The sequence below is a fragment of the Bombus affinis genome, chromosome 10 (genome assembly GCF_024516045.1).
Source record: "Bombus affinis isolate iyBomAffi1 chromosome 10, iyBomAffi1.2, whole genome shotgun sequence".
In the NCBI taxonomy this organism is placed as follows: Eukaryota; Metazoa; Arthropoda; class Insecta; order Hymenoptera; family Apidae; genus Bombus; species Bombus affinis.
Window position 1 is genome coordinate 13564701 of NC_066353.1, and position 17582 is coordinate 13582282.

General features: G+C 32.0%; 5 protein-coding genes across 15 annotated transcripts; 2 read left to right on the forward strand and 3 right to left on the reverse strand.

The window, feature by feature from the left end:
• Nucleotides 1-60: 60 nt before the first annotated feature.
• On the reverse strand, nt 61-1749 carry LOC126920923 (methylenetetrahydrofolate reductase). The gene is made up of 5 exons (XM_050731933.1): nt 1246-1749; nt 958-1175; nt 699-859; nt 302-624; nt 61-223 (listed from the first exon to the last, which is right to left on the reverse strand). Exons 1-5 carry the CDS (start codon nt 1446-1448, stop codon nt 175-177), a joined length of 954 nt encoding a protein of 317 aa, XP_050587890.1. The 5' UTR covers nt 1449-1749; the 3' UTR covers nt 61-174.
• Nucleotides 1750-1823: 74 nt separating this feature from the next.
• Nucleotides 1824-2229, reverse strand: LOC126920931 (phosphatidylinositol N-acetylglucosaminyltransferase subunit P). The gene has a single exon (XM_050731943.1). It carries the CDS (start codon nt 2227-2229, stop codon nt 1837-1839), a length of 393 nt encoding a protein of 130 aa, XP_050587900.1. The 3' UTR covers nt 1824-1836.
• A 24-nt stretch (nt 2230-2253) lies between these two features.
• LOC126920933 (EKC/KEOPS complex subunit LAGE3) lies at nt 2254-2969 on the reverse strand. The gene is made up of 4 exons (XM_050731945.1): nt 2951-2969; nt 2705-2833; nt 2487-2615; nt 2254-2403 (listed from the first exon to the last, which is right to left on the reverse strand). Exons 2-4 carry the CDS (start codon nt 2719-2721, stop codon nt 2277-2279), a joined length of 273 nt encoding a protein of 90 aa, XP_050587902.1. The 5' UTR covers nt 2722-2833; nt 2951-2969; the 3' UTR covers nt 2254-2276.
• A 3-nt stretch (nt 2970-2972) lies between these two features.
• Nucleotides 2973-3898, forward strand: LOC126920934 (transcription elongation factor 1 homolog). Its single transcript, XM_050731946.1, has 2 exons — nt 2973-3208; nt 3285-3898. The coding sequence occupies exons 1-2, from the start codon at nt 3093-3095 to the stop codon at nt 3415-3417; spliced, it is 249 nt and encodes an 82-aa protein (XP_050587903.1). The 5' UTR covers nt 2973-3092; the 3' UTR covers nt 3418-3898.
• Nucleotides 3899-4095: 197 nt separating this feature from the next.
• On the forward strand, nt 4096-17136 carry LOC126920893 (uncharacterized). 11 transcript variants are annotated; one of them, XM_050731786.1, is made up of 7 exons: nt 4096-5055; nt 5556-6106; nt 6192-11653; nt 11719-12580; nt 12665-13036; nt 13128-14744; nt 14819-17136. In XM_050731786.1, the coding sequence occupies exons 2-7, from the start codon at nt 5707-5709 to the stop codon at nt 15070-15072; spliced, it is 8967 nt and encodes a 2988-aa protein (XP_050587743.1). In that variant the 5' UTR covers nt 4096-5055; nt 5556-5706; the 3' UTR covers nt 15073-17136. The 11 variants fall into 11 exon arrangements, with proteins under 11 accessions (XP_050587743.1, XP_050587732.1, XP_050587742.1 ...); XM_050731775.1 differs by having other exon boundaries at nt 4097-5055; nt 12662-13036; XM_050731785.1 differs by having other exon boundaries at nt 4097-5055; nt 12662-13036; nt 14822-17136.
• Nucleotides 17137-17582: the final 446 nt, after the last annotated feature.

Here is a 17582-nt window from a genome sequence, read left to right on the forward strand (position 1 = left end):
TTCCAGTATAGAGAGTTTCGAGAATTGGTAATTAATGAGAAATTTGGCGCGTAATATGAATACATTTAAAGCGATATATTTGTTTAGATCATATGCAGACTCCCATATTTACTATTATTTATCTTAGTAATAGAATTATTTAGTTGTTCAAACTTTTTCCATTTTCAAGCAAAATTAGTGAAAGATATTAAGTTTATCACATATCTCCAATGATAATGATGGTCTACAATTCATAAATACATAAATAAATATAAATAAGTATATCTTACGTTTTATGTTTTCTATTAGAGTGAACAATTACTTATTTAATGTGAAGAAATGGAATCCACAAGCAGTTTTACTTGCAATAATTTTTTTTATAATATTTGTAGCTATTTCTACTGCATAATTGTGTACTTCTTCATCATTATCTTTTATACATTCCAAAGTATTTAAAATAATTTTAGGTATTTTGATATTACAAATTTTGGCCATTTTTTGGAGACATGTATAATTCAAAATTGGAAAAATACCTGGGATAATTGGAATATTAATTCCAATGTTTCTACAATCATTCACAAATTTAATAAAAATACTTGCTTCAAAGACAATTTGTGTCATAATAAAATTTGCACCAGCATCAACCTTTAAATAAAATTAATGTTAACATATTCGTTTTATATATATAAATAAATAATAAAGTGAAAGAAATTAATTACTTTTTCTTTCAAATAAATCAAATCCATTTCTTTAGACGATGATTCTGGATGCATTTCTGGATAACCAGCAACGCATATACAAAATATATTACCAAATTGATTCCGTATAAAACGTACTAAGTCAATTGCATGTGAAAATTCACTATTTGACTTTGTTGAATCTAAAATTTTTTTTTACAAAATCCAATTAATATGAAAACTTTCATCTCATAAATAGAGTCTTTTAAACATGAAACATTTTATAATAATTCTTAATTACCACCCCTTAACACAAAAATATTACGTATGCCATGTTCTAATGCTTCCTTTAATATAATTTTTACATCAGTGGAAGTTAAATCTTTAGCTATAAGATGAAGGAGCGTGTTATTTGGGAGTATATTAATTATATCTAAAGACAAATAATCTTTCATATCATTTTTATGCCATGTTAATGCATAAAAAAGTGGATGATACTTATTCATTTCTGTAAAAAAGCTAGTAACAAAAATTTTTATTTATAGAAACATAGATACACTAAGCATTATTAAATACATAACATACAAACCTTTGCAAAAGATCCTTACTTATTACAGGCATCACTTCGAAACTACAAAATATAGCATCTATGTTGATTATATCTTGTAGCTTTTTTCTTAAATCAATCATTTCGCGTTTAGTATCTATAGACCGAAAATGATCGGCAATATTATCACATTCGTCATCAATCCCTGAATCACACACTTTATGTTTCGACACAAATTTTTTCATTTTTTCAGTATGTACATGTAGAAAGTACAGTTAGCAACTATATAATTTTTCGCCTCACTCAGGCCGTATAAGATCACTGATATCACATTACGCAATATATGAAATACATAATCAGTGTAATGTAATGGACCAATCTCCTGTAAGTAAAAAGTACTAAAACCTGTACTAAAGTATTACTAAAGTAATACTAAAGTACTTCTAAAGTAAAATTAAATAAAAATTTAACATTATAGTTGCAAAATTATTAATGTAAATTTCTCAAAATATTAATTCTCAGAATATATTGTAAAATATTAAAATTTTTTACGTTATATTATTTCAAATTTATTTCATAGATTATTATAACATCTTATTTAACACCTTTAACAAAATATATAAATTCTTAATGTCATTTATTGTTACTTCTTTTTGCTAAATACAACTTCCTACAAACTTCTGTTATTGGAATATCATACATAGAGGGTATACCACCTAGAACAGTTTCTTTTTTAGGACGTGAATGTTTATCTGTAATAGTAGTAATATCATTAATATCTGGAGTCATAGATAAGTTTATAGCTGGGTAAATAATAAATGCAAATGTAGCAAGGGCAGTTAAAGCCCAAATTGGTATTGCTACAGCCCAGTATTTAGAAGGCCAATATGTTAGTCCTAAATTATGTAAAATTTGATCTGGTATTAAGGCCCATATCAGGAATAAAAGGAATAGCATATTTGAACCTATGTATAGAGCATATCCATAAACAGATCTTGGTCCATATGGAGCTGGGGTATGTTCCATTTTATATATGTTATGCTATGGAAATAATTTTAACAATGAATATTTACTTAATAATAATTGTAAGTTGGTACAGGTGGACCAAGAAGTTGCATAGTTTCTGTTACTAAAATTAAACTATCAAAAAATGATGTTAATGCCACTCTAACTTTTCGTGCTTCAGTTCCACAAATTAATCTACAAAAAGAGTTATAGATTAGTACAATGAAATATGCATATATTTAAGCTTATGCTATTATAATACATATAGGAAAACTTACATTTGCAATAAATTATTATCTAGTGTCAATTTCTTTGTAATACTACCTCTTGAGGGCTCTTTATCAACTATTAGTACTTGATAAGCAATTTCTGCTTCCCTTTTTGATGGGAAAGGTATTGATAAATTTCTGTACAAAATTAAGGTTATTTTTGTAATTACGTGCAATGTTTTACAAATTACATGCGATGTTGTGAAATTACTTATTTTAAAGGATACACACTGAAAGTACTCATTACAGCAATAGCGGTAATTATTATTTAATTCACGTATGTTTCCTATAGTATAAATTCCTTTATATTTAATTTTTTTACATATGATACTTAGTCATTAATTTTATAACTCGTTCTATAATAATTTAATAATTTAATTACTTTGTGCAAAATGAGATTATAATTCTCAAATTTGTTATGCGATACATATTCAAAGTTATGTAACGTATTTTATATGTATGTATATACAAACCTAGTAATATATAGTAATTTTTCTTGAATCGCATGGCGTTATACTCTGTGTTCGGTCATTATACGTGACAGTTTACAACACAAATAGTAGCAAAGCTTAATACAAATTGGTGAATCAGTATAATTTGGTACACTTTAACGTAATGGGCCGAAGAAAAAGTAAACGGAAGCCACCAAGTAAAAAGAAAGCTATTCAACCGCTAGATACACAATTTAATTGTCCGTTTTGCAATCATGAAAAATCATGCGAGGTTAAGATGTACGCATAATTCATTTATCGCCAATTCTTATACTACTTAATTTTCAATTTTACTGCTTCCTCTTTTTATTTGCAGGGATAAGTCGAGGAACACAGCTAGAATTACTTGCAGAGTCTGCTTAGAAGACTTTCAAACCACGATCAATTTACTTTCAGAACCTTTAGATGTGTATAATGATTGGATTGATGCATGTGAAAGTGCAAACTAAATTTTATTATCTTTGTATCAGGTCAATGCTAATAGTATTATTTATTTCTTCTAAATGTAAATTGTCAGCACTTTAGTATAAATGAATATCACATCATGTGCAATGCATAAGCAACAACTTAGTGCTATACATATATTCTATGAATCAATGAAAAGACATTTAGTTTCATAAATTTAATATTTCATTAGTTTAAAGTAACAAAATTTGATATACATATCCCACATGTAGTGTATTCAATATTATATTGTATTTTAATCATACATGATATTTGTATAATCATATTTATATATATGAGCTTGTCGTACTTACTAAGTAAGGATATGAATGTTTACATTAAAAATAACAAAAATATTATATGACTGCTATAACCTACGGATATTTATATGAAAAGAAGACATAATGTTTTTACTGTATGTTCACATTATAAAAATTAAGAAGTTGTAAGATAATGACAATATGAATAAAATAGTCTTTGCTGTAACTTTTTATGAGTATTAATGAGTTTAAACTAAATCATTCATTAAATTTAAATATACTGAAATATACTCAAGTGTATTTGATTTAAATATACTGTCATTAAAGTTACTGAATAGAATTTCTTATAAGCATGAAAATCTGAATAATAAAAAAAATACAAGGCTAATCACATTAATGTTTTTATGCAGTTAGATGAATATTTTTTTGGTAACAATTATTCGAAGTATAAAGATTATTGTTTATTAAAAAGATTAGTGAAATGTAAGAGAATGAGGAAAAAACTAAACATGAAATAAAGTTGCGATGTCGTTCCCTCGCAAATATATAGCGGATGTGTCTCATAGCGCAGTCAAGATGGCGTTCCACCGAGTGGAATATACTTGTTAGAAAAAGTGTGTGAAAAAAAAATGCCGCGGAAAGCTTGAGAGCGACGCGTGCGAGCTTAAGTGAAGTTTCGGTCGCAGAGTGAATCCTCGTGGCTTCACTATGCATTCTAGATGAAAATAACTCAAATGACGGGGTTGAAACAATGCGTACATTAACCCAAGTGACAAGGCTTGTTCGCTGATCTTCGGACATTGCGGAGAACCGTAATCGTCGAGCGGCGAACAACGACGCTATGGCGTCCATCGGACGTGTGTATGTGTGTGTCATTATTTTTAATCCGCAATTAACAGCTAATTAAGCAGTCGTAACTGCGGATCACAAGTAGAATTCGATGCGTGTGAGATTCGTGTTGACGCCGGTTGCTAAACGACGCGACTTCCTAGTATTAATCGTCCGAACCGGATCGGTTCAACCAAAAACAAACATTCTGGGCTGCTTTCATTTTCCCCGTTTGACAGCTCTTAATCCAAATTACGTGGAACATTATGAATATCTTATTTCTATTTCCTCAATTACGTTGTCACAGACTAAATTGTGCTTCCGCTATGATCTTCTCATTAAAGAGTATCGTCCAAATCGCTGCTGTTAGAGTTTATACGTAAGCTCGAGAATGTGACTAAACTGATTTTTTCAACAAGTGTGTTTAATTCTAAGTGTTTATAATACAATGTATGGTTTATATAGCGTTTTGAAACATTTTGTTTTTAAGAGTTTATAAGGGAATTTTAATAATATGTAACACATGCAATCTTCCATGTAAACATTTCTCTAAATGTAAAATTATAACTATCAATTTCTGTCCTAATGTTTAGATATTTTAATCTTAATATTAATTGTATGTGTTTATTTGTGTCGCTTTGTATACAACAAAGTGAATATTGTTTTATATATTTTACTTTTGTATGAAATACAACTGTATTATTGCATAGCTGTATTATTTGAAACACAATTGTATGTGATATAGCAATGTATTCCATAAATACGCAATGAACTATTATTTACTTTTAATTATTATATATTGTGTTTTAGTATTGAGAATTTAATAAATTGTCAAATCTAATTTATATTAAACGCATATGAAGTGCAATATTTTTGTTTTGTGTCGTATACTTTGTGTTTCTAATGTTAGTCTTTAGTTCTTCTTACTTACATGTTAATTTGTGTAAATTTAGTTAGGACTGCTTTTATTGTTTTTTATAAGTGATTTATAAATGTAACAGATCATTATCGTTTTATGAAAATTAACTTATGAAGGAATACATTTCTTATTGCAGGCATAAAAGAAAATAAAATTATGGATAAATAATGTAAGTGATATGACAACTTATTTGGTAGTGTGATGCAGGAAAGAAAGTGACAAGACATTCCATGATTTCACATAAAATTTTAGTAAAATATATTGTGACTTAATGGACTTTACACATCATGTCAAATAGTTTGGACAGTTTTTTAACACGTATTGGGGATGTCACTATAGAACGCGTGACTCCTCGCCCAGGCCCTAAGCCTAATGAAACGATAATGTCGAATGAAACTGTAACAAACACAAACATGAATAATATAGAGCCTCAAACAGGAAATGATGAAAGTTCAGAGGAATCTAGCGGTGAAACATCTGATGGAGAACATGACAAGAAAAATGATACATTGCAATCAGAAGAAATAGAAGAAATACGTTCAGAAGGATCAGGGGACGACATGGATTTAGATGAGACAATTGATTCACAAATTGGTGTACGAGCAGAATCAGAAAGGCAACATCATTCTCAAGCTGAAGAGGATGATGAAGAACCAGTTAATATATTGGATACTTTGCCATTAGAAGGTTTGTATAATATTATGGATTTTAAACTTGTAATTTTTTTGAATTCTAATACTATAGTATTAATAATCCTTAAATTCTTTAAAAGGAGCTCCAATAGAGGGTCAGGAAGTGTCTGAAGCAGACTTACTTGGAAAACCAATTTCAAAAGATACCGATGATGAAGGAAGCATAGGACATGAAAATGACAAACATGAAGGTCATGCCATGGAGGAGGAAGGAACAGAGAGTAATAAAAGGCATGCTGATTCAGAACATTCTGATACAGCTAAGAAGAAGCAGAAAAAAGATGATGGAACTGAAGGATCTGCGTCAGAATGTGAAACAAAAGCAGAAAAGAAATTAGCAAACATGAGAAGAAATATTCGAGAAGTTATGGATGAAACTCAACTTGATGAAGCTACTTTGTCAGCTCAGCGACAAGAGATGGAACGTCTTCGAAGGGTACAAGAACAACAAAGACTAATTCGTGAAGTTCAACGACATATGGCAATAACTAGACAAACTATGAAAGCAAAAACAAGAGTAATTAGTCTTTTACAAGGAAAACAAAATCAAGCAGGTACTACTATTTCACAATCATCTCCATCTGGACCAGTTCGTTTGCCAAACACAGTGTTCTTTAAAGTAAGTTCTGGATCTGGCACTGGATCTCAGACTACTTCTGGTATACAAACAAATCAAATACAAAAAAGATCAGTAGAAAGCTCCCGATGGCAAAAAGGTAGAGGTATTTACCAAGGAGCACAAACATCAATTTCGCGAATTGCAAATCGACCTAGTGGTCCCAATATGTTACAACAAAGAATTCGAATGATGACTCCTTCTGTTAGCATATCTCCTGTAGTTCCTAAAAAGGAACCTATGGATAGATCTGAATATTACTCAGATTCTGAAATCTCAGATATAGAAGCTGAAGAAACTTTACGTGAGAAACAAATACATGCTGCTAAAAAGATATCAACTGGGCCAAAGTCTCAAAAAACAGCTAAAGGCAAAGATGTGGTTACGATATCTAGTTCTAGCGAAAGTTCAGATGATGATTGTATAGTTTTAAGTGACCCAAGTGGTGAAGAAGAAACAGACAACGAAGATGATCCATCCAATTCTGGCATGCATACTAATGATAGATATAACATTCCAGATGAACATGGTAGAGTGTTAATAAATGTCGGTCATCCTGAAACAGAACCTAATGTATTTTTAGCTCCACAAGTAGCTCGTATTATTAAACCTCATCAGATTGGTGGTATTCGTTTCCTTTATGATAATATTGTTGAAAGTATTGAAAGATTCAAAACTAGTTCTGGTTTTGGTTGTATCCTTGCTCACAGTATGGGTTTAGGAAAAACACTTCAAGTTGCTAGTTTTTGCGATATTTTTTTTCGTTGTACTACTTCTAAAACAGTCCTCTGTATTATGCCCATTAATACACTACAAAATTGGTTAGCAGAATTTAATATGTGGTTACCATATGAGGATCCTAATGCTCCGGAAAAGTATAGTAAAAGTTCTGGTATTAAATCAGAATCTGTTATTGAGCTTAAACAAGAAGTTAAAGATGAAAGTGGGAATCAGAGTGACATGTCAAATATGTCGAGTATGTCAAATATTTCAAGGCCTATTAGCACAGAATCAGCTCATCGTTTTGGACAAGAAAATACGTCCCAACCTATGAATATTGTGCCAGAAAATCCGTATATTCATCCAGGATATGAAACTCACAATATGATGCCAGGTTATGTACAAGATAATATGTTGAATAAAAATATATCAAATTCGCAAGTACACATAAATGAAAATTATCACGGAGATATTTCACAAAATGCATTATATAATACAAATCCTAATCCAATGTCTACCTTTGAATCAATAAAATCAGAAGTAAATTGTCATGGTCAACAAAGGTCAAACATGTCAGATACAAAATTTGGCATGGAAAATCAGAATTCTAATAATATATATTCTGGTTTAGAGAATCGGCCACAAGCTCCTATATATCCAGGTATTGAAACTCGAAATCCTACAAGTTTGTATCATGGTGTAGAAAGTCATCACTCTGGGTCCATATATTCTAATTTTGACAATTCTACTAATACTTTCTCTAATTATATAAACCGATCAACTCAAGAATCAGATCAAGAATCAAGAAAAGATTGTTTTAAAAATACTTTATCTTCTATGAATGCAGAAGTTAATGTAAAGAAAGAGCCAGAAGAAATAGTTAAAAAGGAGGAAAGTACTTGTACAACAAAAGAAGAAATATCAAATGAAGAGAAAAAGGAAATTGAGAAAGTTAAAACTCCATTTAGTGTAGATTCGCCTATTGGTATGGAAATGAGACCGCGGCATTTTCGTTTACATATTTTAAATGATTCTCATAAAACTATGACAGCAAGAGCCAAGGTAATTCAAGATTGGCAAGTAGGAGGCGGTGTTTTGTTGATCGGATATGAACTATACAGACAATTGTCTTTAAAAAAGCCAAACAAAGCAAAAAGGAAACGTGGACAACCTTTCAAAGATACTGTTGATGTTGAGGAAGAAGACAAGAATAAAGGATTATTAGATGAAATGCATACAGCTTTAGTTAATCCAGGGCCTGATTTAGTCATATGTGATGAGGGTCATAGAATAAAAAATTCCCATGCTAGCATTAGTATGGCTTTAAAACAAATGCGCACAAAACGTAGAATTGTATTAACTGGTTATCCATTACAAAATAATCTTTTGGAATATTGGTGTATGGTTGATTTTGTAAGACCTAATTATTTGGGAACTAAAAGTGAATTTTGTAATATGTTTGAAAGACCAATTCAGAATGGACAATGTATTGATTCAACACCACAAGACATACGTTTAATGAGATACCGTGCACATGTGTTACATGCTTTGTTAGAAGGTTTCGTACAAAGAAGATCTCATTCTGTATTGCAAGTTTCCTTACCACGTAAAGAAGAATACATCCTTCTTGTTCGGATGACATCACATCAACGTAAACTATATGATACCTTTATGAATCAAGTAGTTAAAACACGTGCTGTACCTAATCCGTTGAAAGCTTTTGCTGTATGCTGTAAAATTTGGAATCATCCTGATATCCTATATCACTTTCTACGTAAACGACAGGCTAATGAAGAAGATGATTTAGATTTAGAGGAAACAATTGGTGAAAAATCTACTCCAGGAGGTAAACGTTCTAAAGCACGCCAACCAAAAGGGGAATCCAAGAAAGGAAAGAAAACAAATACAACTATAAAAAATAAACCAGCAGCTAGTGTTCAACCTAATTCCTCTTCATCATCTAATACTGATAACGTAGAAAATGATAATTCACATACTACTCCAAAACAAAACAATTATTCTAATTATCCTCCTATGCCAATGAATAATTCAGGGTATTCAAATTCTATATCTCAAAATTCTTATCCTCATGGTTATCAGAATTATAGATCAAATGATCAAAATACATATTATAGAAATGAAAATAGCCATGGAGAATACAATGAATTTTACAATAATCAAGGATCACAAAGATATGGAAATCAATCATTTCAAACATATTCACAAACTCCAGGATATAATGCACCACAAAATTATCCTAATCAATCACAAAATTATATACCAAACAGTGAGCAGTCTACAAATAATCATTCTCAAAGGTATTCAACTGCTACTTCCAATTCAGAATTTCGTTCAGATCAAAATCAAGGGAATAATTATGAAGTATCTGGGATGTTTCCACGTCAATCTTATCCTTATCAAGATCATGGACGTAATTATGGATCAACTATAAATCAAGGATCTAATAATTATTCTCAAGTTCCAAATCAGTCTTCTTTTCAATCGCAAATGCCAAACCAATCTGCGAATATGCCATTACCTGATTATTCTTCATATACACCAAATCAGACTCAAAATTATAATCCTGCAGCAGGGCAAACAAATACCATATATTCACGAAATGAAGGTCAACCATTACAAAATTCTACATTAGGATATGACACAAATCAACAAAGTCAAAATTCATCATCTCAAACACCAACTGCTGCATATCTTGCAAATCAACAAGGACAGAATACAACATCTGGTCAAAATCGTGGCTTTTCACCCAATCAACAAAATCAAAATCTTCCTTTGCAAAGTTCTTCTCATACTTATGGTGGCTCACAATCACAAAATATTCCAATATCAAATCAACCCCACAATTATCCTACTCAAGTAAATCCAAACCCTTCACCACAAACATCACTCAATTTTAGTCAACAATCTCCAAACACTATGCCACAGAATCAACCTCATCCATATATGACAAATTCATCAAATCAAACGTCAATTCCACAAAATCAAATGCGTGGATATTCTACAGCAGCTCAAAATCAGATGAATGTACCACAAAATTCATCTTCATATCCCACTGGCCAATCAGCTTCAAATCCTACTCAAACACATGGATATGCTCAAGATCAGCAGGGGTCAGTTTCTAATGCACAAGGTACTATGCATGGATATTCACATCTTGTATCTCCATCAACACCACAAAATCAATCTTATCCACCTAATATGCAAAGCCAAACGGGAACTCCATCAAATGCAAATCATGCCTATGGGTCTAATCATCAAGGTCCAACATCAATACCATCAACTCCAACTCATAGGTACAGTTCTTCTCAACAAGGACAGATATCACAATCTCAGAATCAAGCTCTTCCATATTCTCAAAATCAGCAAACACAGAGTTCTATAAATCAAAGTGATCAATTGTATTCCAGACCAGATAATCAACAACAAACTCAAACTTATACACCAACAGCCAACACATCCCATGAATTTTCAACAGATCGTCAAAGTGGTAGTTCCTCTACCAATCCTACAAATAATTATTCAATAAATCAAACGTCATCCCAGAATACTGTTGTACCAAATTATTCAACAGATGGAGCACATTCAAATCAAGTAAGTCAAATGAAGAGTTCAGAGGATCCTTATTGGCAAAGAAATTATTCTCAACCATTTCAATCTGACCAATGTAATGATCCGTATTATCGGGATGTAAATCCTAACGTGAATCGATATCAAAGTAATTACTTTCCATCACAAAATTATCAAAATCAGTCTTATGATTATAGTAATAATCATAATTCAGATATTAATACGCGCTCAGAGGATTCGAAGCCCCAGCAAACCACTACTCACATTCAAAGCTCAGGATCTTCAGAGAAGAACAAAAATAATAAAGAAATGACATCAAGTGTTGGTGTGCAAAGTCAACCAATTCATCAAAATAGTTCAAGTTCTACAAGTTCAGGTTATGGTTCTGAATCAAATTGTCAGACTTCAGTATCTAGATCTGTACAAAATCTTAATTCATTGCACAGTCCCCGTCTAAATCAAAATGATTTAGTGAAAGAAGATGAAAAAGAAAAAGAAGATTTATTAGATAAAGATAAAGAAGAGAAGTCAGATGATGAAATTCTTACAAAAGATGAAGAAAAGGATTGTAAAAGTTCTCCAGGAGGAAAAGAAGACCCTGGTATTCCATATGATTGGGTAAATATAAAAAGCATAAAAATAACGCTTATTAAATTATAACTAATTAAACTTTGTATTTGCAGGCAACAGAATTAATGAAGGGCTATGTGCCAGGATTAATGGATGCTTCTGCAAAAATGACAATTTTCTTTTGTATTTTGGAAGAAGCAATTAAACTTGGTGACCGCGTTTTAGCATTTTCTCAATCGTTATTTACATTGAATCTCATTGAAGATTTTTTAGCTAGAAATAGTTTGAAGTATCCTGATGGGCAAACAGATGCTTGGATCAAAAATGTAAATTATTATCGTCTCGATGGCAGTACTAGCGCCTTGGAAAGAGAAAAACTTATTAATGAATTTAATAATAATCCAAAAATTCATCTTTTTCTTGTTTCAACGCGTGCTGGTTCTCTTGGTATTAATCTTGTTGGCGCTAACCGTGCCATTGTATTCGATGCTTCTTGGAATCCTTGTCATGATACACAGGCTGTTTGTAGAGTGTATAGATATGGACAACAGAAACCTTGTTTTGTTTACCGTTTGGTCACTGACAATTGTTTAGAAAGAAAAATATATGACAGACAAATTAGTAAGCAAGGAATGGCAGATCGTGTGGTTGATCAATGCAATCCAGATGCTCATCTTTCATTAAAAGAAGCAACTACATTGTCTTGGGATTGGGAAGAAGATAGTCAAGTACAAGATTTCTCTCAAACGAAAGATAGTTATTCTGATGAAGTGATGCATCGTGTATTAGAACGTCATTCTTCTTTATTAACGAAACAGCCTTTCCACCATGAAAGTCTTTTAGTTGATAGAAAAGATAAGAAACTTAGTCAAGCAGAAAAGCGACTAGCTCGTCGTGGTTACGAACTTGAAAAAATGGCAGCCAACTGTTCCAGGCCCAGTTATAATTATGTTCCTGGAAATACTGCAACACGGGGTACGATTGATTCTAAAATTCAAATATGTAAAATATGCATATTTACATCGGTTATATATTTCTTATACTAAGTTATTACAGCAGGTGGATTACAAATTCGAGCAATTCGAGGTGGTGATAGTAGTACTACTTCTAAACCAGTTGCCTCAGTTAGACCAATGCAGCAACGTGGTGCTGAAGGTATAGGTTCGCGTAGTGTAACAGGAAGTCGATGGATACCAGCGGAAGTATGGCAAAGACAGGGAATGAGTGCACAAGAAATGACATTACCTTTAGATGTTGTTATTCCCACAAATTCACCCGATAAAGGAAGTATTGTATTGAAAGCTGGTCAACGAGTAATGGTACTGAAAAGTCCCAAAGGCATTTATATGCAATTAGAATCTGGTAAAATTATTGCTATTCGGACGGCTCTTAAATTAAATCAACAAAAGCGAGAAGAAGAACCTAAGAAAGGTATATTAATAATTAAATGATTTCATTAAAATAGTTGTCCTGTTCTTTTTAATTGTTTAAATTTATATTATTTATATTGAAATATTTATAGGTGTATCGTCAATGGCACAAAGGAATTCAAAACCAGAAGTCGGATTTCCATTAAGAAATAACTCAGCTATTTCTATCATACCGAAATCTTCTTCAAGTAATCAAGCAAGTGGTCGTTCGATTAATAAACCAGGAAACGGGCCTAATTATAGGCCATTTGCTGACAAGGAAACTTTAAAGAGACCAAAACCTGTCGTTACTGCAACTGCCAAACCTTATTTGAGTCAAGTTAATTTAACCAATCAAGTTTCTTTATCAAGGTTACCAAAAATAAAGCAGGAACCGGTAGATCATTCCACACTAGGTGAAAATTCAAACTCCTCAGATGGACAAGTTAGAACTGAACAAAGAGTGGAAGAAGTCAGATTAGAGGATGTGGTTGCGGAAGTAAGTTCGAATACAGATTACAATCCTAATCATAATCGTGCAACCAGTTCAGATACCGATATTGCTTTACAAAAGTCATCTGAAGAAAATAGTCAAGTATATACTTCAGATTCTGTAACTGCACAAAGCGTTCAAACACAGCACGATCAAACGGAAACGGAATTGACATCAAAAATTGATAAACAGTGTTCTCCTTCAATTGAAAAGGAGATCATAAAAACAACAGATACATTAACAAATTACGGGCATGCTTTTCAAACTCAACAAGAAAAAAGAGATGCGTCCAATGATGAAATTATAATTGAAGATCCATCGCCGATACCACCTCAAATACAGTCGCAAGTACCATCACAAATGCAATCTCAAATGCCATTACAAGTATCTCCGCAAGTACAGTCACAAGTATTACCTCAGATACCACCACAGTTACCAACACAAATACAACCCCAAGTACCTTCCCAGTTATCATCGCAAGGACCATCACAAATACCTCAAGCATCACCGCAAGTTGCACCACAAGTTGCGGCGCAAGTTGCAACACAACCAACATCATCTGGCTCATTACCACCATTGTTAACGCAACAATCAACATCATCGACTATGCAAGTACCATCAGCGACACCTACATTACGAGCTACGGAAGTTCCTAAAGGTATAACAGATTCAACTATTGGTTCTTCTGCTACATCCATATGTACTGGAACAAATACTATAACATCTCCAAAAACAGCGGAACCAAGTATGCGTGAAACTTGTATACAAAGTGAACCCCTTAATGTTCCACAAGGTTATCCTTATGCTCAGTATCCACGATATTACGATTATAATGATCCTCGATCACGATCGTTGTCCACTCCTTATGGTACATATTTCCCTGGTGTTCCACCTCATGCAGCAAATCCTAGATTACCAATGGATACCTCTAAGAGTCAACCAGATGTAGGAAAACCTATAGAAGAGAGGGCAATGATGAATGTGCCTCCTGCATATTCGCAAGTATCTAATACTACTGCCAAAACATCAGCAAACACTATAGAAACGAAAGGTGCAGAAGCGATGGTAACTACAACGGTGGCTACTACTCCTACTAGAGATGAAACGCACATACCCACTGCGTTTAGTCATCCTACGAGTAGTCGTTATCCTGGACCTTATCCACCGGGACCGTATGATCCATATTCACAGCATTATCCTCCAGCGCCCGGTTCATCAGCAACTTATCCACCAGGTGGTAAGTTGAAATTTTGCTATTTTCGCGTATATTTATTTATGAAAGGAATATATGTTGAAACCAAATTTTTAAAGTAGCTGCTCCTGGATATCCAGCATACGGTGGCCCGAGTTACAACACGGAATATGCTCGTATGTATACAGCGTTTCATGGTCCTCCTCCACCAGCAGATCCTTATATACACAGAGGTTATGCACCCCCTTCTTCACATCCACCTAATTATTATCCTCCATTTCCTCATCCACCACCGCCTTATCCGAATTATTCATTTTTGTCACCATATCCAAATCCCAATATGCCCAGCGAGCCACAGCCACCTGCTCAGTAGGACACTTAAGTGGTATTATGATAAATGATTAGTTTAATAATTTCATAAAATGTCGCATATTGCGAAAGTTCAAAGGCTGTCGCGATTCAGAAGCTTAATAGACTGAAGCTGTAAAACGCATTGATGTAAATATTTAGTCACAAGTATTGTATTAAGATAATAAATTTACGCAGCTACTTTTTTAAAAGTGCTGTGTTTATGTCGAGGGAGATGAGATAATCTCAATTAACTTTGAACTGTGCAATTTGTTGAAATGTTCAAAATATTTAGCCTTGACTGTCATGCCGTTTTACGATGCGTCTATTCGACTAAGTAATATCTGGTTATAAGTACAAATAATTTCTCAATTTGATATTCCATAATCTCAAGGAATTGTCTATGTTTTTTCTAGCATATTGACATATATCATTATTATGATTTTATGAATTTATTGAGAATTTATTAAGATATAAGGAAATATTTTCAACATAGGTAGCATCCTTATTATCTATTTTTTATTTCCTATTTTTTATTTTGAATGAAATGCTAGGAATATTGAATGAGAAATAATTTTGTACATTCTAAACGAGTAATATAAAGAAGAAAGGAATGCTGTACACTATCATTTAGCTTTGTGCATAAATGCTACATTAATCACACTTTTATATTCTGCACTGAAAAACGCAAGGAATTCATTTTGATTAAATGCAATACTCAGAAAAGTATAAATTGTAAGAGTAAACTCACATTCATAAAACTTATATGCCAGCATTCCATCTTCCATTTTATATGTTTTAGTTTTTCGTTTTAGTTAATTTATGGAGAGTGATGGATATTTACATATTATTTATAAAATGATATTATTTAAAAACCTATTTAAAAACTTATTAATATTTTTTTGATAGTAATATATTTATATGTATAATCTTAGAATTTAATACTTTTAATATTTTGACGAAACTATTATATACATCATACATAATAATGATATTTTTTATTATATATTATTACATTATTCATCACTTCTCCCTAAAAATATATTATAGGCTGCGCATCGTTATTTCGGTTTCCGTCATTTCAATAATTAATCTCTAAACGATAAAATTAGGCTTCATTTATACCACATGCTCTGAATCTATGTATCACCTCTGACTTTTTACATACATTATACGTACAGTATTCACTTGGAACATTTAGCAGCCAGTATACAGTTTACAGCGTCCTTAGCAAGTTGTATATGACTATGTATTACTATTAAACGTTACAATTTCTGAAATAGATAATCTCATAGTAGAATGTAGGATTGTTGTTAACTAGAATGTCTTACAGTTCATGACTGTTTTGGAATATGAATAAAAGCAGAATAGGGAGAGCCATGATTCTCAGAAGCGACTTCTCAAGCTCGAAACTGTGATATTTTGTCATATTCTCGTGTAACATTTTTGCTTGTATATTTTTATTTGAAATCAAAGTTCAACTTTGATTCTTGCATAAAATTGGTAGAAACCAATAATGATCGCGGATGTCGGAATACTGAATTAAAATTGCGCATTTATGTTAACGTAAGTTAATTCGGAGTATGAACACGAGATTTTTAATCAATTTTCCAAAGGGGATATAAAGCCGTATGCATGTTTATCATGGTGCTCCCTCTAAATACTATAGGTGAATTATTATAGAAAATAAACATTCATGCTGAATACTATTAGTATGTATTTCTCATTGAATCTGTCACCTGATTGCTACGCGAGAAATACATTGGGATCTTACATGTTAGTACGTACGTGTTGTGGTTGTACGTTTTCTAGGTTTTAAGTGTACAGGATTGACATGACGCGAATATTAACGTGAGATGTATTTTTGCAAACAAGCGACAGAATCTATTGCAAATACATACGAGATTATATTTACGAAAGATGAAACAATTATTTTGTCTCTGTTATAGCTTCTTTGCCATTTACATACTTGTAAATACCCATTATTTACATTTCATACTTTATTTATTACTATACATTATCCATTATTATCGCTTTTTTGATGTCAGAGTATTGCTCTTATGTAAAATAAATTGTTTACACTGATCAAGATTGTTTTTGATTGTAGTATTGTTATGCAAAGAAATTGAGGCATATATATATATATATATATATATATATATATATATATATATATATATATATAATTGTTTGTACGACGTTTCCCTTTGCGTCTCTGACCAACTGTTTGACTTGAAATTAACACATGCATGTAGATGCGTAGGATAAAAATCTTAATACATACTTATATGTCAAAAAGGTTAAGGTTGTAATTAAGGAATTAATTTACCCATAAAAGTTTTAATATCCTTGTGGTAACACGAACAAAACTTTCTTGATTACATACTTTTCTCTATGCATATTATGTGATTTAATGTGTCACACATAAGCTGGGTTTATTGAAAAGTTATAATTAATAATTCATTTTGTAGGAGAAAATCTCATATTTTTTTTTATAAATCATTTTCTCTGATTGTAATTTTTCTATAAACCATG

Coding starts and splice junctions, on each gene's coding strand:
- LOC126920893 (XM_050731775.1), top strand. CDS start 5,707: ATGTCAAATAGTTTGGACAGTTTTTTAACACGTATTGGGGATGTCACT. Junction 11,654..11,718: donor CTGGTATTCCATATGATTGG/GTAAATATAAAA, acceptor TTGTATTTGCAG/GCAACAGAATTAATGAAGGG. Junction 14,745..14,818: donor AGCAACTTATCCACCAGGTG/GTAAGTTGAAAT, acceptor AAATTTTTAAAG/TAGCTGCTCCTGGATATCCA.
- LOC126920923 (XM_050731933.1), bottom strand. CDS start 1,448: ATGAAAAAATTTGTGTCGAAACATAAAGTGTGTGATTCAGGGATTGAT. Junction 860..957: donor TATTTTTGTGTTAAGGGGTG/GTAATTAAGAAT, acceptor AAAAAATTTTAG/ATTCAACAAAGTCAAATAGT. Junction 625..698: donor TGATTTATTTGAAAGAAAAA/GTAATTAATTTC, acceptor TTTTATTTAAAG/GTTGATGCTGGTGCAAATTT.
- LOC126920931 (XM_050731943.1), bottom strand. CDS start 2,229: ATGGAACATACCCCAGCTCCATATGGACCAAGATCTGTTTATGGATAT.
- LOC126920933 (XM_050731945.1), bottom strand. Junction 2,404..2,486: donor GATAATAATTTATTGCAAAT/GTAAGTTTTCCT, acceptor CTCTTTTTGTAG/ATTAATTTGTGGAACTGAAG.
- LOC126920934 (XM_050731946.1), top strand. CDS start 3,093: ATGGGCCGAAGAAAAAGTAAACGGAAGCCACCAAGTAAAAAGAAAGCT. Junction 3,209..3,284: donor AAATCATGCGAGGTTAAGAT/GTACGCATAATT, acceptor TTTTATTTGCAG/GGATAAGTCGAGGAACACAG.